At 43.3% G+C, this 26,634-nt stretch overlaps 1 protein-coding gene across 4 annotated transcripts in view; it reads right to left on the reverse strand.

The window, feature by feature from the left end:
* The window catches only part of FAM168B (family with sequence similarity 168 member B), a 40,367-nt gene that overhangs the window by 12,162 nt on the left and 1,571 nt on the right, over positions 1 to 26,634 (reverse strand). For 3 of the 4 annotated variants that reach the window (XM_088458191.1, XM_088458192.1, XM_088458194.1), the window contains exons 2-4: positions 24,400 to 24,460; positions 12,290 to 12,369; positions 3,047 to 3,130 (exon numbers count right to left, since the gene is read on the reverse strand). In XM_088458191.1, the coding sequence (XP_088314317.1) occupies positions 3,047 to 3,130; positions 12,290 to 12,359 (154 nt within the window). In that variant the 5' untranslated portion in view covers positions 12,360 to 12,369; positions 24,400 to 24,460. The remainder of the gene's footprint in view (positions 1 to 3,046; positions 3,131 to 12,289; positions 12,370 to 24,399; positions 24,461 to 26,634) is intronic. The other variant, XM_088458193.1, reaches the window with a different exon arrangement.

Consider the following 26,634-nt stretch of genomic DNA (forward strand, 5'->3'; position numbering starts at 1 on the left):
ATGACTGGTGTGTGGCTCCATTCCTCTGTTTAGAGATCATTCTAATGTATATACAGACATGACCACCACCTGGCATTCCTGCAGATCAGCATCGTACCCACGAGATGCATTTTCCAGATGCCACAACCAGGGAATATGGGAATATGGGGGGGGGGGGGTAGCGCGGGGTGCTGCTCCCACTTACTAACAGCACAACAAAAAGACATAAAAGGGACCATAAGCAGTATTACAGGAAGAACACTAAAATGTACATTTAACCAAGAGTAAGCACATGCCCGCAGGGTATAGCTACGGGAAGTGCCCATGCTGTATACCGATCATTTTTCCCAATGAGACCTTGAAGCTTCGGTCTTTACCGAGATGTGAAGGAAGCATATGTGATCAGGGAATAAATGGTCTTCCAACAATGTGCATCGGAGCAGGCAAACTGATAAGGAGAATGTGGCCCCACCACTTGCTGTCACAGCAGGGTCACGTCGCAACAAAAGGAATCAAGCTACTAACACTGAGGGCCGAAGTCTATTAGCCAAGAGCCACGTAAAAGTTAATGCTGGTCAATGTAATGTCGCAACGTAATTGTACATCACATGGCTTGTGATAAGTGCATGAAAAAAAGAGTGCATATCACCATAAACCCCAAAACAGTGTGAAATATAGCAGTGCAGTGTTGTAGGCTGTTAATGGACATAAGCAAAGTATCTGATTTCATTCCTTTTTAACAATTGAAAAAGTATATAAGCAAGTGTTTCACAAAATTAAAGCCTCTAAATTTTTTTAGGGTACATTAAAATGCTTGTAATGTGATTTTAATACCGCAAAAAATATTGGGAAGTACAGATGTGTCCACATATACATCTAGCCTCCTTGCGCTAGAAACAGCCCTTCTAGTCCGCGGCGTAACTTGGTAGCGCTGAGCGTATATTTGTGCAACTCTTAAAATGTGCCTTATTCGCAAAGTGATGAGAATAGGACGCACAAGCTTCTGCTGAATATAATGCTATGCGGCATGCCTATATTCTGTGTGTGTGACTGCGGCTGTTTCTGCATGCGAAACGCTATGTTACAGTGTCAGCGGCTGTAACACTAACATAGTATTTCGTATGCAGGTACAGCCGCAGTCACACACATAATAAAGGCATGCCGCATATCATTTTAATCAGCAGAAGCTGCTTTTGCGTCCTATTTGTATCACTATGTGAATAAGGCGCATTTTAAGGGAAATGTTGCACAAAAAGATGCTCAGCGCTACAGAGTCACAAGGCCCTCACGCGTTTTGCGACATGCAGCGTGCGGAGGATAGATGTATGTGGACACATCTGTAACTCACATGTGCAAGTTCATATACTCATTTCCCAACTAGACAAAACCTACATGTTCCACAAAATTCACCCATTCCTAAGTATTTTAGAGAACGTGACCTGAAAACTTACATGTGTTTATTGTTCAGATTTTACCATTGAAATATCTGTCACGTACATGATTATTGATTAGGGAGTTGGTACCGGAGGTTCTGCACCATGTCCCACCATAAAATAAAGATTTGTCCCAGTTTTTCACCTTGCAGGGGGTTCAAACTAAAAAGCTGCAATAACTATTAATGACAGTTGCCTTACAGAAAATGAATTTCTAATTGGAAAGCTAACACTTAGGGATGCTAGTTACTGACCAATGCAAAACTTATTGCGGCAAAGTTGCAGCGAATTGAAGTGTAGATTCCATGCTGCCGCAGCCATTTGGTGCTGGCATTGCTGCAGTGTGAAGAGAAAATGAAGATACTGGCACTTTATCTAGCTTTTGTCTAGCAACAATCACAACAAGGTATGCTGCCTTCCTTTGTGCTTACAAGGAAGAATACAGAAATAAAAGGAAGAAAGCATATCATCTTATAAGAGAATTTATATGGTTTTAAAAGTTAAACTGCAAAAGAGGGCATTATAAATATGGATAATTTACTCAAGTGTCATGATACGTACTTATTGCACTGAAGGAACATAATTTGCTTTCGGGGAGATCTATTGTGGGGTCACTTTGTTATTTTGTAATGTGTATAATACACGTTATTCTTGAAGTATTAATTTATAAAGGACTGGTGAACAAAAACAAATGGTAATTACATCTAAGATGCATACATCCCAGGAGAGAGGAATACAATGACACAAGGTGGAAACTACAATGAGGGATGAATTAATTGGAACAAACTATTACATTTTTTCCCCAAACCTATGTATTATATTTGTGAAAACTATGGGAAAAATAATACCATAAAAACAGAGCTAGATCTACCACTAGTCAGAGGAAAAACAACAAACTAAACAGCATTAGCAAGACATCATGCGTTCTTAGACGCAGGCATTACACTGACAGCTGATGTGCCCCCCCTGAAATAATGCCAACGTTCACCTTACATTAGCCAGCTACTCGTCACCCAGCATCAGGTGATAAGATAACTAGATAGATACACCTATACTACCAGTGCACCATAGCCCCCCCCCACATCTCCTTTGCAAACATTGTACTTCATTGTTAGCAATTTGCTTCTTAGTATAGTTGTAGCCTGCAAAGCATCATTACCACCCTGAACCTCCACTGAGTTTTTTTCTGTGAATTAGAAAACATGTATTTGTTAGTACAACCTACTGTACTTCTGTGCTGCATTGTGATCATAAGCCAGTTTATCCATAAATTAAATGACCAATATAATGCCATACTCTTCGGACAACTCTTCTCAACTCTGAGAAAACGTGATGCGACTTTATTCCACAGAAAAAAATAAAACAGTGCAACCACTGGTTCCGTCTCACTGTAATATGGATATAAAACTATTACAACTCTATGAGGTCCTGTTCCTATGTCCAGCAACTGATTCCTGTGACACACAGATTTTATCTCTGCTGAAATCGCCACTAGGACCTGAGGAGGTGACTAGGGAGTCACTATGGAAGCTGCTAGTGCACATGTAACGTGAGGAAATAAATCCTTATAGTACAGTTTACATAAACCCGGCAGTGCAAGCTGCACAGATTACCAACAGCGGAGACTAGTTTACCTGAAGGGAAGGCAGGATTTGCACCAGCATACATATTGGGAGAGTAGGTAGGAGCAGCGGCAGCATAACCCATTGGGAAGCCTGCTGAAACGGAAAAAGAATATGGTTACAAAAATACCACCTTTATATTACTTTCAACATACTAATAAAAGGAGGTGGCCCTTCAAAGCTTCCTCAAAGAAGTTTTCTACAGCAAATGTGTAATATATTGTTGCTTAATGTACTACTGTGCGTATAGTTTGTTTTTACAGGAGCAGTATGAGCTCTGGCTTATCCTTAGAACTTGTGGTGGAATACGTATATACTTGGGACATAAAACAGGTGCTGCATGACCGCATGCAGAGAGGTAGCAGACTGTCAGTGATTGACAGTTTGCGGCTAATTGTAGGCGGCGCCCTTTATTCCACGAAACGGAGACGCGATACCGCCGATGGTGGTGGTGGGGGGCGGATAGTACACCAGTATCTGTCGGCTGACGGAGATTTTCTGGCCTCTGTTGTAACTGCGGCAGCCGGCTTTCTTGACCACATGGGTCACTTAGCTGGATGATGATGCAGATCATCCGATGCTGTGTCCTTGGACGCAGCTCGGATAAATAATGCATTCAGGAGGCATGACACCTCCTGCTGCATTACCATAATTGCAGGGACGGAATTGCAAAGCTGCTTGCATGCAGCTTTGCAATTCCGTCCTGTGCTGAATCAGGCCCTGTGTTCATCTTCTAAATGAGGTAATTAGGTAGTTCAGGAGAGGTGTCCTACTAGATCCTGTAGCAGCAGGAGGCTGATGCGCACTCTGTTCAGCTTCAAATTCAGGCAAGTAATTGCCACTTTCTTTTTATTCTGATAGAATCAAAATAGCAGGTTCTTCAACAAGTTTTATACCCTTATTCTGATATATGGCAATATGGTAGGCTGAGCCATTTCACTACACCACAGGCTGGACCCGGGATATTTTAGTTTACCTCTGCTGGCGCTTGGAGATTATGTAATCTCCAAGCGCCAGGAAATGCGGTGTGGCTCTCCCTATGCAGTGAATGGGACCTGGTCCCAGGATACACGTTTCCACTGAGCCTTACCCGGGTCTTACCTGTGTAAAACTCTGCTCAAGGCCCGGGAAGAAATGCCGGGTCAGTCAACCCGGGATTATTCCTAGAAGCCTTTTCCACTGAGCATCAACCAGTATTTTTGCATCAGTGGAAAAGGGGTATAAGAAGGGAGTCTGTTGGCATGACACAGGACAAATACTTTTGGAGGATGGCCTGGTGTCAATAAGGGCAGCAAAGAAGCCACTTCTCTCCAGGAAAAACCATCAGGGACAGACTGATTTTCTTAAAAAGGTGCAGGGATTGGACTGCTGAGGACTGGGGCAAAGTTATTTTCTCTGATGAATCCCCTTTCAGATTGTTTGGGGCATCTGGAAAAAATGCTCGTCTGGAGAAGGAAAGTTGAGTGCTACCATCAGTCCTGTGTCATACCAACAGTAAAGCATCCTGAGACCATTCATGTGTGGGGTTGCTTCTCAGCCAAGGGAGTGGGCTCACTCACAATTTTGCCTAAAGAACACAGCCATGAATAAAGTATGGTACCAAAACATCCTCCAAGAGCAACTTCTCCCAACCATCCAAGAACAGTTTGGTGACGAACAATGCCTTTTCCAGCACGATGGAGCACCTTGCCATAAGGCAAAAGTGATAACTAAGTGGCTCAGGGAACAAAACATTGAAATTTTGGATCCATGGCCAGGAAACTCCCCAGACCTTAATCCCATTGAGAACTTCTGGTCAATCCTCAAGAGGCGGGTGGACAAACAAAAACCCACAAATTCTGACAAACTCCAAGCATTGATTAGGCAAGAATGGACGGCCGTCAGTATGTGGCCCAGAAGTTGATTGACAGCATGCCAGGGCGAATTGCAGAGGTCTTGAAAAAGAAGGGTCAACACTGCAAATATTGATTTGCATAAACCTAATGTAATTGTCAATAAAAGCCTTTGACACTTATGAAATGCTTGTAATGTTACTTCAGTATACCATAGTAACACCTGACAACCTGACAGGTCTAAAAACACTGAAGCAGCAAACTTTGTGAGAACCAATACTTGTGTCATTCTCCAAACTTTTGGCCAAGGCTGTACACAAAGAATTGCCAAATATAGAGAATGAATTTAAGACGTGTGGAGGAAAGGACATTAGTAATGGAGAAACAAAAAGGTACTAAACCACAGCTTGATTAAATAAACCAATATGGAGATATTACAATTACAATAACTGTAAATGTGATAGTATGGATTATGCAGAAAACAATATATACATGGAAAGGTGATCGGTTCATGCAAAAACAAAGAGAATATAAAACGTTTAAACACTGAGAAATCTAACCACATCTGATCATGAACTTTAATCAAGCTCTTCTAGCAATGAGGATTTTTTTTCTCTTAAGGGTGTGAGCAAACATAGAAAATGGCAGAATAAAATCAGAAGAAGGAGGAAACAATGTGTAGATTTGGTTATAAATGTTAAAAAAATTAAATAATGCCTCTTTAGATGAAAACGATGCATTAATCAAGGAATTAGATATTGTCCCAGCAGGGGGAGGATCAGCCTTTGAAATTAAAATGTTCTATTTTTTAGATCTTTGAAACGGAACTGAAGATGAGCAAGTCTATGGTAGAAAGATATCCAAATACTTCACTGGACACTTTTTGTAATCTGGCTGAGAAATGAAGACTATAGTATAGGGCAAACCCATATATGTGTCTATTAAGGAACCCAAACATTGAGAAATGTGTCCAATGGTGATTCTATAATAAGAGAAGCATATAAAAGGAGGCCCTTTAGTTGTGTGGATGAATGATATATAATAGATAGGCAGTTCTGCAATGCAGAACATTACAAATTACTTAAAGGGGTACCAACCTAAATATTCAAGCAGATAATAGATGGAGAATTGGAAACAGCAGGGTTAAATGGTGTTATAGACAAGCAAACAAAACTATCTTGTATGAGAATCCCAATACACAATGAATATATTTGGTACATAAGGTCAATAAAGGGATGTAGTTATGATACCAGCGGCTTTAGGGACTTAAGATAGGAGTCGAAATACCGACTCCTATCTTAATGCCGACGCTGGAACACAGAAGGACACAAGCCCGAACGAGGTAAATCAGAGTGTTAGCCGGGGAGCGGGGGCAAGGTTAGGTATTATAGCGGGGTTAGCATTAGGTTTTGGGGAGGAGGTTAGGGTTAGGCACTAAAGGGGAGGGTAGGTATACTTACCTGACCAGTCGGGATACCGCAGTCGGTATTTTGACAGGAGGCATCCCGACAGACTGCATTACATACCGATTCCATCTATAAGTCGTTAAGTGACACCGCTGGACGCCCAGTATCATCTGGCACTGGCGCTCTTTTGAAACCATATACATCAATTGCCACCAATAGTAACATTATCTTTGGTGTTTGGGGGACACCTTAATAGGATAGACTTGATATGTGTATCAGATTTTTTTATAAAAGGGGTGTCTCTTATAATGAGGGCCTTACTGTGTTACAGAAAGTGTTGAAAGTAAATAGACAACAGTTGCCTCCTTAAATTTATATGGAATATGATTGAGTTTGTCATTATGCGCAACCACTACAAAATGGAAAATTTTGTACACAACTAAAAGGTTTAGTGATGTACACAGAGCCTGCATGTAATTTAATACAATATTTAATTTTGTGGCTCAAACAAAGTTTGTGGACATACATGAAATTAATTTATGTTTCATATACACAGAGCCAATTTTATACAATTATTTTAATAATTTTGGGCTTTAAACAAAGTTTGTGTATTTTTTTTTTTGGTAAGGTTTTTTTTTTTTCCTCTCTCAGTCATGCTCAAAAAACTCCATATTTTGGAGACTCGACGTGTGTGTGTGTGTTGAGACTTTTGTGGGGATGTAACAGTGCGTACAACACGGTACGATTAAAATGCATGATATGAACGATATCGATCATATCGTTACTTTTTCGGTGGCACCAACGACCTACGATGCGTGGGCGCATATGGACGATAAAGATATCGTCCATCGACTGTGCATGCAGGCCAACCTGGTCGATATCGACCAGGTTACTATAGGGACCTGGGTCGCTAGCTGCCGTTGGTGGTATGCTGGATGATCGATAGCGATCATCCAGCACACACGGGAGATCGTTCAACGATATCGTTACTGTTGACAATCGTCCAGTGTGTATGCACCATAAGTTATTACCCTAAATCAGTGATATTGTAGCACATTTAGAGCAGATCTGGTCAACCTGTGGCTCTCAGTCCTAGCACACCCTCCCACTGATCAGCTGGCAAAGCATGCTGTGACTTGTAATTTCGCAGTCACTGGTTGCCCAGACATTCAATTAAAAAAAAAGAAAAATTGTTTTTGAGAGGGACAAGAAATTTAGAAATGTTCAAAGATAGACCTTTATTTTCAATGAAGAAAGGGAAGACATAAGATAACAGATAAGTGGAAATAAATATTTGATACAAACAAAATACAGTTTGTTCATTTCAAAGTAAAGGCAACTTTGCATGTACAGTATGAACTGTGAACAATATAATGGGATCATAGAACAGATAATATGTCCCCATTGTTGGGGGATTAACACCAACAGGCCTTGTTGTTTGGTCTATATAGGTCGTCAAGAAAAGTAAAAATAAAGCCAAAAGAATAAAGGGACAGATACAAATGAATGAAATAATTCAGATGAATATGGCTGAACACTAATGAATTCAAACATACTCTGGACACAAATGGGACAGTGCGTTAGAACAAAAAAAAAAAAAAAAGTTATGGTAAAACTTAGCTTTGTTAACTCTTTCTTCGAAGTCCATAGGGTCCACTGGGAGACCTTGGGTGGTGGATGAGGAATAAAGGCACCACGCAGTTAAAGCTTTCAGCTCCCAGAATGCACTATTCCACTCTCCCAATACCCCACCCACGAGCCAGAGGCACCTCAGTTTGTGACAAGTCAAAGGCCGGAGGAGGATAAGAGAGAGAAGAAAGACTGGTACACAAGAATCACATTCTCACAGAGAAGGAGACGGAAAAACGGTGACAAGAAACAAAACCCCACTGAAGCCAGGTACATCAGGGCAGGTGCCCTGTGAACCCTATGCACTTCGAAGAAAGAGTTAACAAAATGTAAGTTTTAGCATTAACTAATTTTCTTTTTCAGGGTCCATAGGCTCCACAGTGAGACCTTGGGGATGTCCCAATGCAGTCCTTTAAGGGTGGGGACGCTCCTGCGCTGAGCGGAGAAAACGGCACCCAAAGGAAGCAGCCCGAAAGGCGAAGGTATCAAACGCATAGAACCTCAGAAATGTCTGGACAGAAGAACACATGGCTGAGCAGCCGAGGGGCCACGGCGAGCTGCCCACGAGGGACCCACAGAGAGTAGAATGAGCAGTAATAAAAGCTGGAACAGGAAGGCCTGCCTGCGTGTAAGCCTGTGAGATATTCATACGAAGCCATGTAGCCAATGTTTGTTTACTGGCTGGCCATCCCTTCTTGTGAAATACATAGAGCACAAATAAGGAGTCCGATTTCTGAAAGGAACTGGTATGGTCCACATAAATCCTGAGGGCACGGACCACATCCAAAGAGGCCTCACCTGCCAAGAGGTCCGGTGATTGAAAGGCCAGGACTATGTCGTCCTCATTAATGTGGAAACTAGAAAACAACTTTAGGAAGGAACTCAGGGCGAGACCGAAGCACAGCCCTGTCCTAGTGAAATATCACTGCGCCCCAGAGACTGGTGTCCATTGTTAGGATTAGCCAGTCCGGCATCCAAAAGGGACGACCCTTGGTTAGATGAGATGTCAGTAGCCACCAAGACAGACTCACCTCCGGAGAGAGCACCATTGTCAGAGCTTTGATCAGATGGGGTAATCCGTTCCACCTGGAGAGGATCAGCCATTGCAGAGGCCTGGAATGAAACTGAGCATATTCCACCATATAGAAGGTGGATACCATGGATTCCAGAACCTGCATCGCTGAGTGGCTTGACACCCAGCGACTGGAGGTATCTGCGTACACGTACTGTAATGTGGAGATCTTGTCTGAAGTCAGAAAGATTCTCTGCTGTTGAGAATCCAGCAGGGCTCCCAGATGCATCATCCTTTGTGAGGAATTCAGGGAGGACTTTTTCCAATTGATTAACCACCCATATGCTTGTAGAAAAGCAATTGTTAGTTGCAGATGGCGGTGTAGCACTTTTGGAGAACCCACTAATAGCAGGAGATCGTCCAGATATGGTAGCAGCCAGACACCCTGACTCCGCAGATGGGACGCCATGATAGCCATAACTTTGGTAAATACCTGTGGAGCTGTGGAATGAGTCTCAGGAAATGGGTAACATGAGACCAAGCACTTTTGAAGTTGATACCTCTTACCAGGCGATTGCCAGGCTACAGCCATGTGTTGAACTAGCTGATCTGAATTCTGCGGAAGTCACCTTTATTCGTTTAAACAGAGGGTGCTTGGATTGAGGGGCTGGCTCGTCATCCATTACGAAGACTGATCTGACAGCTCGCACCAAAGCAGGCATATTAATTTTAGACCGAGTCTCTACCTCCTACAGAGGGGAGTCGGGGTTAGAGACATCAGCAACCTCTCTGTCTCAGAGCTGTGTGGATTGTGATGACAACACAGTACGCTAAGCAGGTTTTAAGAGTTTCTCACCCTGCAACATGGTCTGAAGGGCAGTAGAGGAAGCCGCCAGGCTCTGCACTGAAGAAGAGAGAACGTCTACCCATGGTGGAGGCACATGAAGAGTCTGCATAGCTGGAATCTGTTGTAGTAATCCATAGGGGGAAACACACCCGGAACCGCTAAGCAGCCCGCGATGGAGGCCAGGACCTGAGAAAAGGCAGCCCAAGGGGGCTCCTGTACAGATGCCGGGGGGTTTGAAGTGCCTGGTGGATTATAACACCTCACACATAATCCATCCCGAATCAAAATCCTCCTCGCTTAAACCTGCAGCACATAGTCTGCAGGATAGCAGAAGCAGAATGGGTGCAGAAGTGTGCTCGTTACCCATGTCCCTGTCAGACATAGCTGCAGAGCAATATAACACACAATATGGCACTGGGTATAATGCAACCACGAGTATGTAGAATACTAGTAGGTGAGCAATATACTGGTCCTGTCTGATGCTTGGGTAAGCTGCAGGAGCCCACAGCCTAAATATGACAGTGCACCACACAACTGTATGTGACAAACCTCACAAATATGTTTAGTTCTATAGATGTGAGTTATAGGAACCACCACCTGTATTAGGGCAGAATCAGAGAAAAGGTAGAGATATAGGTTGACAGTAGAAAATAGACATGCAGCGCTAGCACAAGTCACATACAATGCAGAGATATAACTGCAATTTGGCACTACAGTCGACTACACAGACTCAAGTGTCTGGTAGGCTATAGCGCTACATACGCTGACTCCAGGGAGAGGTATGTAGGGGCACCGGATCTCGTGTTACCACGAGAGAGCTGCAACTGTCACTGAAAGAAAATGGCCGACAGATCTCAGAGGGGGCATGGTCGGAGAACAGCTAAGAGAAGTGAGACCTCAGGAATGGCGCCCAGAGGGGATGGGCCGCTTTAACAGGGACGCTGACCTCCCCTTGCCGATTCTTTGATCGCTGGGACACTGGTTCCTGCACCATATGTACCCTGGTGGTCTAGTGCATCACGGTGGCTAGAGTCTGTGTCCACACTCAGCACCTCCGGTCTGTCCCGAGACTGGAGGTATGACTCCTAAAGAGCGGTGACCCGCCTTACCTGTCCCCTAGCATCTGGCTTGCAGCCTTGGTCCGTCCACGGGGTCGGCTAGCAATGACCCTGGGTTACCCCCAGAAATCTCCAGCCAGAACTGGCATTGCAGTAATGGAGGGGCAACGCAGACTTCCTATGGACAGTCTGCTGCTGCGCGCTCTTAATAGGAGAAAAATAAATAATGAAAAGAACAAATCATAAAAAAAAAAAAAAAAAGGCTTTGAAGGGCTGCCTGAGCAGCGCCCCACATAATGGTGACCCGACTCCGGCCAGGCACCAACGAAACTGAGGTGCCTCTGGCCCGGGGTATAGGGAGAGCGGACCAGTGCATCCTGGGAGCTGAAATCTTTAACTGCGTGGTACCACGATTCTTCATCAACCACCTACACCCCAAGGACTGCCTATGGAGCCTATGGACCCTGAAGAAGAAAACCTTGTTACTAAAAATTAAACATTTGATTGGAACATTATATCCAAAGGGAACAATATAAAGTTTGGGACCTTACTGGTCCCAGTGGCATCCCGACTGTCAGAATCCCGACCCAACTAGGTAGGTGTTCCAACCCTCCCCCAGCAACCTAAACCTAACCCTCCCCCTAACCCTTACCATCAGGATTCCAGCACCAGTGTTCTGAGCACCGGCATCCCGACCGCTTGGATGGTAACTATACATCCCATCCTGAACCTATTTAAAAAAAGTATACAAGCTATAAAGAGTTAACGTTCAAGTGGAATAGGCCCAGCCTACCATATATCAGTATAAGGATATATATAATACATTTATTTTGCATACACAGGCTGTTCACATAGATTGATGTACACCTGATGGAAGGGTTGCAACCCCAAAACTGTTGTGTTATTATTGTGGAACCTGCTACTTGATGCCATCAGAATTAAAAGTGGCATTGACTTGCCTGAATTTGGAGTCATTTGTATGACTTTGGTATCCATGCTGGAAGGGTCCCTAATTAGCCTGTGAGGACCACTTGGAGAAGGTCTTGGCTGAGACTTTCTGAGAGAAGTGCCAGTAGTCGTCTTTTTTTTTTGTTGTATAAAACTTTTATTTATTACTAACCTTGAGATGCACAGCATAACGCAAAAGCAGCAGCCTCCTCCTCCTACAGAAACTAGTAGAACACATCACCTGAGCTACATCAATAGAAGTAATTGTTCATGTGGGCACTTCAATTCTGTGCGACACTGCTGCAATCAGAGCGGCTTAATTTGCTCTCTATTTTTTTGCGTAGATATTAAATGGGATATAGTAAGATAAGCACTTAAAAAAAAAAAGCCTGTGCGTATAAAATTCAACAAGATTTTTTAAATTAAAAGCTGTACAGAGAGAAGAGAAATGTAACTATATGAAACAGGTTTGACTATAAACATTTTTATACTGGGAGAGGTGAGCAAGTAACATCATACATACCAGGGTACCCGATACCTTTGGCATTTGCATATGGAACCCCAGAGGAACCTGGGCTATAGACGGGATTCATAATTTCAGATCTAAAAGAAGAGAAAGACAACAATTAACTCCCTCTGAATTAGGTCTTATTTGGTGTAACAGTACCAGAATAGAACACCTGTACTTTACAAGTGCCAAATGGAGAGAATCCAATCCACACCCAGAAGAAATAAATATGCACAAATTGCATTTGTTGTAGCTTTTTCACTTGCCAAGTCTTCCAGCAATAAAAGAAATGCAATTACGCACATTAAAAAAAATAAATAAATAAACAGTTAAAGAAATTTACTCAATGGTACAGTCTTTGGACAATATCGGGGAACCCCCATTTCGGCTGGATGCCTAAGGGTCCCTTACCCCAACACACCCCCCCCACTGGCTTCCTGATCCCGCGGCCTCGCTCCTTGCTAGATTAGGTATATAGAGAGATATGTATTTATAAATTGTCAAGTACGGATACGACAAGTATTGTTTGATTTGTCAAATATTTTGGTTTCAGATAAAAAAAAAAAAATTAGTCTTACCATAAATATTGAATACACAATCTATTTTCTATGCAAAATGTATAAATATTCACAGTTTTAAAGTAGAATTTGATGTATTCGGTTTTTTTTATGATCTGCTGCTATTTCAGAAGCAATGTATGACTTGTTAACATGGCGTTTCAATAAGGCCTGGAATTGGTGAGTGCAGGTTTGCACCCCAAATCTGGGAGTGGTGAGTGCAGTGGATTTTTGATACACACACACATCCGGAAAGTATTCGCAGCGCGTCACTTCTTCCACATTTTGTTATGTTCCAGCCAAATAGAATAAATTAATTTTTCTCCTCAAAATTCTACACCAAATACCCCATAATGACAAGATGTAAAAAGTTTTTTTTTTGAGATTTGTTCAAATTTAATAAAAAAACAAACAAACAAAAAAACAACAACACATGTACACAGCCTTTGCTCAATACTTTGTTGATGCACTTTTGGCAGCAATTACAGCCTCAAGTCTTTTTGAATATGATGCCACAAGCTTGGCACACCTATCTTTGGGCAGTTTCACCCATTCCTCTTTGCAGCACCTCTCAAGCTCCATCAGGTTGGATGGGAAGAGTCGATGCACAGCCATTATCAGATCTCTCCAGAGATGTTCAATCGGATTCAAGTCTGGGCTCTGGCTGGACCACTCAAGGACATTCAGAGTTGTCCTGAAGCCACTCCTTTGATATCTTGGCTGTGTGCTTCGGGTCGTTGTCCTGCTAAAAGATTAACTGTCGCCCCAGTCTGAGGTCAAGAGTGCTCTTTAGCAGGATTTCATCCAGAATGTCTGTACACTGCTGCATTCATCTTTCCCTCTATCCTGACTAGTCTCCCAGTTCCTGCAGCTGAAAAACATCCCCACAGCATGATGCTGCCACCAGCATGCTTCACTGTAGGGATGGTATTGGCCTGGTGATGAGTGGTGCCTGGTTTCCTCCAAACATAACGCCTGGCATTCATGCCAAAGAGTTCAATGTTTCTCATGGTCTGAGAGTCCTTCAGGTGCATTTTGGCAAACTCCAGGCGGGCTGCCATGTGCTTTTTACTAAGGAGAGGCTTCCATCTGGCCACTCTACCATACGGGCCAGATAGGTGGATTGCTGCAGAGATGGCTGTCCTTCTGGAAGGTTCTCGTCTCTCCACAGAGGAATGCTGTAGCTTTGACAGAGTGACCATCGGGTTCTTGGTCACCTCCCTGACTAGGGCCCTTCTCCCCCGATCGCTTAGTTTTGATGGACGGCCAACTCTAGGAAGACATGCACTGTCAAGTGTGGGACCTTATATAGACAGGTGTATGCCTTTCAAAATCATATCCAATCAACTGAATTTACCACAGGTGGACTCCAATTAAGCTATAGGAACATCTCAAGGATGATTAGTGGAAAGATGATGCATCGGAGCTCAATTTTAAGCTTCATGACAAAGGCCGTAAATACGTATGTACATGTGATATCTTAAGAGTTTTTTTTTTTATTAAATTTGCAAAAATCTCAAAAAAACTTACACGTTGTTATTATGGGGTATTGTTTGTAGAATTTTGAGGACAAAAATTAATTTATTCCATTTTGCAGTAAGGCTGTAACATAACAAAATGTGGAAAAAGTGATGCGCTGTGAATACTTTCCGGATGCAGAGTGAGTGACAGAGACAGAGTGTGTGAGTGAGTGAATATACAGTCAGGTGCATAAATATTGGGACATTGACAGAATTTTCATATGTTGGCATTCACCACCACAATGGCTTTGAAATGAAACAAACAAGATGTGCTTTAACTGCAAACTTTCAGATTTAATTTGAGGGTAATTACATCCAAATCAGGTGAACAGTGTAGGAATTACAACGGTTTCTATATGTGCCTCCCACTGATTAAGGGGCTAAAAGTAATGGGACAAACTAAACAATCCTAAATCTAACTTTCACTTTTTGATACTTTGTTGCAAAAACTTTGCAGGCAATTACAGCCTGAAGTCTGGAACGCATAGACATCACCAGACGCTGGGTTTCATCCTTGGTGATGCTCTGCCAGGCCTCTACTGCAAATGTCTTCAGTTCCTGCTTGTTCTTGGGGCATTTTCCCTTCAGTTTTGTCTTCAGCAAGTGAAATGCATGCTCAATCGGATTCAGGTCAGGGGATTGACTTGGCCATTGCATAACATTCCACTTTTTAGCCTTAAAAAAACTCTTTGGTTGCTTTTGCAGTATGCTTTGGGTCATTGTCCATCTGCACTGTGAAGCGCCGTCCAATGAGTTCTCAAGCATTTGACTGAATATGAGTATATAATATTGCCCGAAACACTTCAGAATTCATTCTTCTGTTTTTGTCAGCAGTCACATCATCATTAAATACAAGGGAACCAGTTCCATTGTCAGCCATACATGCCCACGCCATGACACTACCACCACCATGCTTCACTGATGAGGTGGTATGTTTGGGATCATGAGCAGTTCCTTTCCTTCTCCATACTCTTCTCTTCCCATCACTCTGGTACAAGTTGATCTTTGTCTCCTCTGTCCATAGGATGTTGTTCCAGAACTGTAATGGCTTTTTTAGGTGTTGTTTGGCAAACTCTAATCTGGTCTTCCTGTTTTTAAGGCTCACAAATGGTTTACATCTTGTGGTGAACCCTCTATATTCACTCTTGTGAAGTCTTCTCTTGATTGTTGACTTTGACACATATACACCTACCTCCTGGAGAGTGTTCTTGATTTGGCCAACTGTTGTGAAGGGGTTTTTCTTCACCAGGGAAATAATTCTTCTGTCATCCACCACAGTTGTTTTCCGTGGTCTTCCGGGTCTTTTGGTGTTGCTGAGCTCTCCGGTGCATTCTTTCTTTTTAAGAATGTTCCAAACAGTTGATTTGGCCACATCTAATGTATTTGCTATCTCTCTGATGTGTTTGTTTTGATTTTTCAGCCTAATGAGGGCTTGCTTCACTGATAGTGACAGCTCTTTGGATCTCGTATTGAGAGTCGACAGCAACTGATTCCAAATGCAAATGTCACACCTAGAATCAACTCCAGACCTTTTACCTGCTTAATTGATAATGAAATAACAAGGGAATAGCCCACACCTGTCCATGAAATAGCTTTTGAGTTGATAGTCCCATTACTTTTGGCCCCTTAAAAAGTGGGGGGCACATATAGAAACAGTTGTAATTCCTACACCGTTCACCTGATTTGGATGTAATTACCCACAAATTAAATCTGAAAGTCTGCAGTTAAAGCACATCTTGTTTGTTCCATTTCAAAGCCATTGTGGTAGTGAATACAGGCCAAAATATGAAAATTCTGTCAATGTCCCAATATTTATGCACCTGACAGTGTGTGTGTGTGTGTGTGTGTGTACACACACACACACATATATATATATATATATATATATATATATATATATATACACACACACACACACACACACACACACACACACACACTACTGTACCATGATGTGATGAATCTCGGAATAATGGAAGAAATAGTAACGCATTACTAAATCAAACAAACTACAGAGTATAGATACATGGTTATGATGATAGTGTTTGCTTATAACTACTGTAGATATATATACAATAATTTATGTATGATGTGGCAGCATAGCTTGCATTAAAAAACAGAATATGCCCAATATAGTATGCCACATATGTAAGGCTTTGTAACCAAAGATACAACATGAACCATTCTCAAATACAACCGCCAGGATATGCTTTGTAAGCAGGGCAGGCTGGCTTAAACCATGGTTTAGGTCAAATTGTTTTTATTAAAAAAAAAAAACTAACTAACTATGGTTTTATTATTTTGCTGTGACTACAGGTACGGTGCGGTGCCTTCTTAAAAATAGCCTATTATAAGGGAATCCCCCTGGTATTATTCCACATTCTTGTTGCTTGTGGTCTTCATCTAAGTGAGCTGAACCAATACAGTAAATTCACACAGAACAGGGAAATAGGGAGGGTGAACCAGATCAGAGAGGTACTAAATATGCCTAGTATCAGCTAAGACTCTACAAACTCCTTCCCTAACAATCCTATAAATCAGAGAAAACCACAACATTCTCAGTCATAGGGGTCAATCCAATTAGGTGTGAATTGTGATGTGAGAGTTGCTGTTATCGCTTCAAACTCACATAGTGAATTCATTTTACAATCCAATTAACAACTCGCACTGAACTAGTCAGACTGAACTCGCATTTTTTCATTCGCACCTCCCCAAGGGTGAGAGATGGAAAGGAAATTTTTTATTTTATGGTTAAAATATCAGGACACTGTGCTGATATGTTGATTATCTTTATCTAGAACATGCATAGAAAACCTGTGGCACTCCAACTGCTGAGGAACTACACATTCCAGCATGCCCTAAGAGCAAAACTGTGGCAGAGCATGCTGGGATATTAAGTCCTACGGCAGCTGGAGTGCCACAGGTTGCCTAAAACTGATCTAGTATATAAGCCCGCATGATAAGAACTATACTTTTTTTTTTCTCTACATAAATATGAATTCATGTAAATTTATCTGCAATTGTTTTATGTTGTCACCTTTGCACTTGTGTAACTTGTTTTATATTCTATCCCATATGTACAGTATAGAACAACTTATCTGGGCTAAAACATCCTTTGTGAGAAGCAAAGAGCATTGTATTCTTTAAGCTATGTAGTGCCTTGAAGGTCATCTCACAGCTCAACAACCTCCATGATCAGTGGCACCTGCCGAACTAGGACAGCAATAGCGTAGCACCTATTTGTGAAACAACTACTGCCGTTATCTTACCCCAATGGCCCACAAATGGTCAAAAAATATTCTAGTTACAAAATAATTTTATAACCAATTGAGTTTGATGGTATCTCTAAGCAGCAACAGTTCCGATAATATGCATTTTGGGCAAAGTGGAGATTGAGGATAATTCATATTTAATAGGAAATTACAATAATATGGATAAGCCATCAGATAAACAGAAAAAAACAAAAAATAGGATTTTGGTACTTACCGATAAATCCCTTTCTCCGATTCCACAGGGGACACTGGAGTTCAAGACAGTAGGGGTATAGACGGTGGTAGAGCAGAGCCTGGCACTTTAAATAATTCTGAAGTGTGACTGGCTCCTCCCCCTCTATGCCCCATCAGCCCCAGTTTTAAGAACTGAGCCCGAGAGGAGACGGTAAGGAGAAGACCACAGAACGGAACAATACCGACTGAAGGAGAACAGAGGAACCCACTGCAGGGAACACATGCAGTCACACAACTAGATAAGGACCCAACAAAACGGCAGGAACGCAGCGCTGGGCGGGCGTCCAGTGTCCCCTGTGGAATCGGAGAAAGGGATTTATCGGTAAGTACCAAAATCCTGTTTTCTCCTTCATCCACTAGGGGACACTGGAGTTCAAGACAGTGGGGACGTCCCAAAGCCAACCTCCCGGGTGGGAAGCGCGGAGAACTTGCCGACCTTTCGGCCAACCGAAACAGAGACAGCCCAAGACTGGAGGCATGTCGTAGAGCCAGGAGACAATCAGAGCTCCTTGCTGAACAGTCACAGACATTCCACAACTTACAGCGTAAATTCAATGGAATACGGCTAGAGAGTAGCCGCAGATGAGAAGCATCAGAACACCGTAAGCTCAGCCAAAAACAGACCAAGCAAGACCGCTGGGAGCAGAAAAACCCCAACTAGAATCCATAGAATGGCCGTAACATGAGAACAAAACTCGAGAAAACTGTACCAGCGACAACTACAGGAAGCTGCAACAGTCTCAGACAGCAGAATCCCAGCACTGCGGGACATCAATCATATAGATAAAAGTATAATACCACCAATATACAGAGACGGAGCTGAACCAGTCCACAGACTCCTAACCAAGCAAACAAGGAGGCAAGAGTCACGACCTAACAGTCGCCCTGAACCATTCTCGAGGTCCAACTACTAAAGGGTTGGTAACCAGTGTAAGGTTTAGACCATAGAAGTTGTCAACGAGTGGCGATCCCACTGGGCATGAGGCGGATACGAGAGGATTGAGACTACACTTCCTTCCAGTGGGTCAGACGGCAGTACCACCCCTCCTGTCAAACAGCAGACAACTTCCTACATGATGGTAGAGTGTAATCAGTACCAACTACTGGCCTGAACATAGTATGAAAACACCCAGGATACCCTTAGCAGAAAAAGAGCACGGATGCCACCTCCACCCAGGGAGAGTTACCAATATAGGGAAGTATCCCATCCGCAAGGCTAAAGCACTAGGACAACTATGAAGGTACCATTCAGGTACCTGTCAGTGTGCTGAATTTATCAACAGATACTGAACAGGAAACAAACCAGGCCCCCCTGTATGGAACATAGAGACTGTCACACTTTATAGTAAAAATGTGCATTAGCCCATAGATGCGCTTCAGTCCATAAACCCAACAGATTCCAGTAGAATAGGGTCACAAATCTCAATGTTACAACTATGCACCTACATACCAGGAAAGCTCTAAAGTGTACAGCCAACTGATTTAAAAGAACTGAAGGCTGCTAGGACAGCAGCTAGGGTGCGTAAGATAGAATAACAGCTATGTCAGGATGCATGAAAAGGAAGCATCTTCCGAGGCATTAGTGGGGTAAGCCCGCTTACCTGTGAGCGACCAGAAACCCTCTGGACGCTATGTAGAATGTCACTGACCTTATTCATCTCACAGCAACCCACCACGACAGGTACAGAGAGTAGCCTCAGTGGGCAAAGATCAATGCTCTACAGCACGGACTTCAGTCTGGAGATGCTGCAGAAGAAAATACTGTAGAAACTAGCAAATTGTTAGTGGAGACAAGAAGGCCGTACAACAGGACGCTATACCTGAGCCTGTTCCATTAGGGATATGTATCCATATAGAGATTACACATACCCCAAAAACGGTCTGCTAGTGTATCCTTACATTAACACTTATAATGGTGAAGTGTGTATTACGCCCACAATCTGATACAACTCAGGCCAGACCCTGCCTATATCGGCGGGTGGCCCTAGGCCTCATGTAAATTAACTAATAAGCCATGAGGATGGAATAGATCCTGGATTCTCTATGTACTGATAGGAAATGTACCCAAGGGACCATCAGATACCCATTTTATTGAGATATGCGACAAGACAATAATATAAAGTACCAGAATCGATACTGGGAAAGGTACCTGTACATAGACATAGAATGCGTTAATTATCCCAAGTAAGAAGAGATATATATATGTAGTGATAACGCCAGACAGGGCCAAAAACAGATTTCTCCAATTATTAGGAAAATTCATACAAGGAACGGGAATATATCAGTATATATACACATACACACACATAAACATAGCTGCATGAAAAGGCAAACTCTTTGAAAGGAAGAGTTAGTACCGACATAGTAAGTCAGTTGTCAAACTCCTGCACCAGGAGATCAGCACGCTACATACATATACACACATATATATATCCCGCAATAGGAGATCAGCATGCTATATCTATATATACACACACTGCATTCCTAGTGTCTTACAAGTTGGTTACTAAGTGCGCCCTAGAGTGTAGTTGTAATTAATAGGTCCCCCGAAGTGGACGCCGTAGATATAGACTAATGGAAACAGGACTATAACCCGAGGCGGGTGTAAGTACATATACATGTGTGGACATACAGGAAGGCCCCAGGACATGTATAGAGTCCATACTAGAAGCGATGCCGTAGGAGCCTGTGACTATCCTATGTAAGCTGCAGAACATGACTCTAGTCTATAGAGCCACCATATAATATGTATAACAGACAGCTTCTGGTAAACCCTGGCAGCTTTCCAGAAGTGGAATAATATGTACCTTAATGATTGTGGAAGTATAGGCATACCTACACATATCCATAATTATATACATATACACACACACCACCCAATCCCTAGGGAGAGATGGTGTTAAGCGGAGTTATAGAACAAACTACCGGATCAGGAGAGTCCAGCCTCTCGTCGCAGCATCCTCTTTAAATATGCTAGGTATCAGACATAAAACTGAGAAGAACATATCCTACCCCTGCTTTAATGGTAAGGATAAGAAGCAAAACATATATATATATATTACACACACAAATCCCCACATGCCTACGCGTACCTACATACAAGATTAGTAGGTGACGATATAATTTGAAAAATATAACATGGGCAATAGTTAGAGCCATGGAAGGAACTGAGCCCCAGGTCTTAACGCCGGGTTTAGTTTAAAATACAAGTATATACATACATGTGGCTTACCTCCACGCAGGGAGACTGCTCATGTGCCGTGCGTGGCTGTCATTCTGCTACGGCGTTGGGGCAGGAAATGTTAGCAACGTACTATCCCAGACTGATTGCCATCCTGGGACCCTTCCGTTACCGGTGTACTCGCCTTATCAGGTGTGCCCTTCTGGCTCCAGATGATGGAAATCAAAAGATGACCTCAGTGATGCGAGACAGCAATGCCAACCACCACAACGGCCATATGTTACTACTTCGTGTTGTGTGTGCTGCCGAAGGGAATAAATAAGATATAAATCCATATAGATGCACAGATGCATACCTTCTAAGGTAAGCACCGAAGGCTGTTGAGATTTAACATATGTGCAGCCACATATGTGACCTTCTTATGCATGAGAAGAGTACGGCTCATTGTTAAGGCGAGCCAATGTGAGGCATAAGCCTGAGGATGGGACGCACCCTTTTTGTAACCTTGAGTTAAAGATATGCAATAACCGTAATTTCTGGCAGCAGCCAGAACAGTGGCCCGACTATGCATACTATACACAAGGGGGCAGAGTGATCTCTGGCAGCTATAGATGGAAGAAACACACTGCATTATTCTGTTACACATCAAGCATATTTGCCCCAGATGTTCAATGTAATAAGCCTGCCGCACCTGGTATACCCAGGCGGTCTCCCATCCAAGTACTACCCAGGCCTGGCGCTGCTTAGCGTCCAAGATCAGACGAGATCGGGCGTGTGGCCGTAGGCGCTGATAGATATGTGGTGGGCAAAGTGGCGTGGACACAACCTCTATATTAGCCTGTGACATGTTCCTCCCTGTGCTTCATTTTTTTTTTTTTTTTTTTTAAATATAATATTAAACCAGTACACTACCCAGTTCCGTAGGGGAACTACCGACGTGCAATATAACAGAGATGAGGCAGAGCCAGAATCTATATAAAGACTGCAGGTTAAATTACAAACTCCACAGTTGTGCCGTTAAACCTAATAAGACCAGGTGCTGTAGGTTTAAGTAAAGAAAAAAACGGAAGAGGCCATATGCAAGCACAGGGAGAACATACAAACTCCAAACAGTTAGGGACGTACTGGGAATAAAACCCACAACCCTGTTAAGGGTTGCACCCCCCACAGAACTCCAGAGTGAGGATGCAGGAGATGCTGGCAATAAGCCCCGGCTCCTTTTAAGGCAGGTGCATATGCTGTTTAAGAATACTCGCTGGAGGTAATGGCGGCATCTGTGCACGCCAGCATGGACTAGACTCCGCCCCTTATCAATAAGCTGGCGGGGTGCAAACAATGGCTGGTATAGCAGGCATAATGCGAGTGGGGGAGCGGGAACGTAATAGCCAGCGCCGGTGCATCTTCATACAAGCACCGGCGCCGCAACCAGCAGCCGAGAGCGCTGTGAATAACAGCCTTGCTCTCCGGCGGCTGTGTGCAGAAGCCAGCGCTTCTACAAGCACCAGCGCGGCAGGGAACAGCCGCGCTGAGCAGCTCCCTAAGCCCCGCCATGCGGCCAATTGTAGCCAGCGCCGGTGCAATCTCCGGCGCCGCAACCAGCAGCCGAGGGCGCTGTGAATAACAGCATCGCTCTCCGGCGGCTGTGCTCCTCCCCCTGCAGAAGCCCAGTGCTTCTTCAAGCACCAGCGCGGCAGGGAACAGCCGCGCTGCTGCGCAATGTAGACTCCCTTATGGGAGTAGCGGGTCGCGGCAGGCTCCCTCCCCGTGGCGATATAGCAGAGGGAGGATTCGGCTCTCGTGAGAGCAGCAAACAGAGCGCTGTCAGGCTCTATAAAGTAAGACAGCGCTCATCGTGCAGGGATCAGGCATGCTGCTAGGCAGCAACATTACAGACTGTCTGAACAGTCTCCCTGTACATGTATCCGCGCTCTATGCGCGGTACCTCCGCCCCTTGTAACAACGCTAGCGGCGTTATAACAGGATTCCAGGAGGGGTTATACTACAGTATATACCACCTGAGCCTGGGAGGGGGCAGAGGGGCCGCAGATTAAACTCCGTTCCCCATAAGGGGAACAGAGCTATACTTACCACTGCTGGCATCAGGGCTGCGGCTAGGCATTCGGAAGCACGGACACAGCCTCTATATTAAGCTGTGGCGTGTCCTCCCTGAGCTACTGCCAGGGTGCCTGGGACTCCGACACACACTCTTTTTAGTGGAGGCGGGTCTCCTGATGCCTCCATGTAGCAGGCTGACAGACGCAGTACTCTGTCAGCCTGTCCTCAATGCTTTGTGAAAGCTAGAAATTAAAATAAAGTTGAAATAAAAGAAAAAATACTAAGTGTGGGCTGGAGCTCAGCCCTATGTGACCGGCTCTCTCGGGCACATTCTAAAAACTGGGGCTGATGGGGCATAGAGGGGGAGGAGCCAGTCACACTTCAGAATTATTTAAAGTGCCAGGCTCTGCTCTACCACCGTCTATACCCCTACTGTCTTGAACTCCAGTGTCCCCTAGTGGATGAAGGAGAAACTTTACATACATTGTGATTCAAAAATAAATACCACATTCCAAGCTCTTAAAAGCAAGCCTATTTTAAACTCTCACGTTACATGAAATAAAGTAAGTTAATCCTTTAAAACAAGAAATAGTAAATAACTTGGGGCCATTCAATTAGCGGCTTTGCCATGATATGCAAATTGTGGTCAGGAATATTATTCATTTTTCCTCGCACCCCTTAGAGTAGAATTAGCAATGCAGAGCCTGCTGTAATTGGATAGAAACATGCATAGTCGAAGTCACAGTGATGTTTGGTGGAACATCGCCTGCTATTGAAGCATGTGCATTTCCCCCAGTTTTTGGTGAATATAATTCAGTATATAACTTTCACTGTCAGATGCATAGGGAACCTAAATACTATGCTCTTCAGGAACCAGGATGTACAGGTCTCATCATACACCCACCCTTTTTGCACAATGTGACATCAGGGGCCTGGTGCAATTCCCCTGCTGTGCACGATTTGCATCTTAGTATGCATGTAGTGTACTAGGTACATAGGATTAGTATTTTTGTAGCAAAGGAATAAAGTCGCAGAAGCAGCATAACAATGCACGGTGCGGGTCACTTGTATTGGACCGGTCTTCGGTCTTTTACCCTAGATTGTGTACTTTTTTCATTTTAGTTCACTTGTAGTGTACAAGGTACTTACCCGCACCAAAACAATCCTCAACTGCAAAATCTGTGGTGCTCTAAATGGGGTTATTAGGCACAATTTGATAATAGGTGTTTGTGTACAGATCTGTATAATGCATATTTTGGATAGACTTGCTGTATAACAAAAAAGGAAGAAGTCAAACTGCACTTACAAGAGTTGTCAATTGCGTTTGAATCACTTGATACGATCCTGTCAAGTAACTGAGAAAAATACTAGGAGGAGAAAAAAAATATATCAGTGCTGGTCTAATTATAATAATTGCTAACATCATTATCAACAAATCCACATATACAATTTACCCTAAGAACACAAAGATGCAGGAGAGGTTTTAGCTGTCCACAGTAAAGTAGGGACTAAATAATCTTTAATAGATCTGCAGCGCAATGCTATCTTTTGGCCAGTATTTTTCCTTTCTTGGGTCATATCTGATCATTTCAGTTTTAGGCTTCAGACGTTACTTAATAAAAAGGATCATTCTACTATCACTTATCATCCAAATGACGATCAAAAGGCAGTTTGTGGGCCTCTGACCATCCACCTGCAGCCCCATGCCCTAAGCTTCACCCATGCCCACAGCTCTTAATAAAGCCGTTGAAGCTTGGTAGATGATGAAACAGAATGAGACGGATCATATTTGTATGAACAGCAAACTTCTGCATGATGTGACCTCCACAAATACCTGAAGGTCATACAGAGCCAGCAGCACATCTCAGATCAGATCATAAGTGGACGTGCCAGTCAGCATCACACAGTCCCTTCCTTTGCACTGGGAAAGAACTATGGGGGGGAATTCAATTGAACGTGATATAGCGCTGGGAATAACTGCCCGATGCTATTCAACTGTACGTATCGCACCTGGTATTAAAGTCGGTAAATGCAGTTTACTGCGCCTAATACGGGTTTAGTCGTGATAGACGTTATTCTCCAACTAAAGTGCCGGGTGCGATGCTGTTAGTGCACGCAGTAAGCCTACAACTAGTATCGCAGCACTAGCTCAGTTGGATTTCTGCTTGCACCTCAGGAGGATGCGAGCAGAAATCCTCTAGTCGCTGGTTTACAGCACTGCCAATTGAATAGCTCCCAGCACACACTCCCGGCGCTGTTCAATATCACATACAATTGTATTTTTCCCCTACGTGACTTCTGCTTATTTCAATATAGCAAAGAAAGCAATGTATGCGAAGGCCCTATTATGTATCTGTGGTTCCTGTATATTCTTGTTTCCACTTAAACATGTGAACAGGCCTACTATACCATTAAAAACAAACAACCACCTCCAGGTCACGTATGTGCTCAAGAGCCCTGATGCCCGGTGGAAGTATCTGAAAGGATGCCTCTTCGAGAGCCGGGACTCCTTCCCGTTATTGGGAGCATTCATCATCTGAAGACGGCGAATGCTCCCGCACTCAAGCTCCGAAAATATTGTATTTTTGGAGCTTGACTAATTCTGTCCCCATAATAGTGTATGGGTACAGCGGGCCAATCGGCCAGAGTAAGATAAGCAGGAGATATCTGTGATATCTCCTGCTTTACCTTCTTGATGAATGGCCCAATAATGAAAATTTTCACCTGCAATTGTAAAAATTAAGTGATGATGAATAGGCCCCATGGTCTGAAGTACAAATTAGCCTTTTGCAGGAGATTCCGGTGATATCTCTTGGATTAGGCTATTGTTACATGGCTGGGATACTTAAAATCATGCACAAGTTGCAGTTAAATGCGTTAATTGTGCTATAGCTTTGCACTATGTTAAGAGACCATTTTCATTGAAGAGTGAAAACCAATTGTTGAATGATAAACCTGCAAGAAAACCTTATGCTAGGTACACATTTAAACGGCGGATCACTCAGCAGAACAATCCGCTGTCACTTGATACGTTGAGGCCAACAATTTCCAACCTCAGTCCTCAAGGTGCTGACCATACAGCAGACCAACATTCCTCCAACCATCCAACTCGTTGGTTGGTTGGAATGAATATTGGGTAATGCATGGGAGCCAATGACAATCAGCAATTTGCTCCCAAACACCAGAAAACACAAAAAAGGTAATTGAGTCAAGTTGGTTAAATCTGTTCGATGTAAAAAAAACACTTGTCTGAACAACAAGCTTTAGTCCGTTTTCTGGTGTTTGTCGATTGTCATTTTGCTCCCATGCATTACTGGATTTTCATTCCAACCAACTAATTGGATGGTTGGAGGAAAGTTGGTCTGGTGTATGGCCAGCACAACAGTCCTGATTTTAGCGATCTTCCATGCTTCAGCACAGATGGTTAAATCAAAATAACTGAGGTAGTAAATAAGTATGGCTCTCCTTAAAACCTGTTAGCATGCCTTGAGGAGTGTGGTTGGGAATCCCGATCTATTCTGACACCACAACTGGGCAGGCA

This window comes from Taudactylus pleione, unplaced genomic scaffold (genome assembly GCF_031769625.1).
Source record: "Taudactylus pleione unplaced genomic scaffold, aTauple2 ptg000815l, whole genome shotgun sequence".
In the NCBI taxonomy this organism is placed as follows: Eukaryota; Metazoa; Chordata; class Amphibia; order Anura; family Myobatrachidae; genus Taudactylus; species Taudactylus pleione.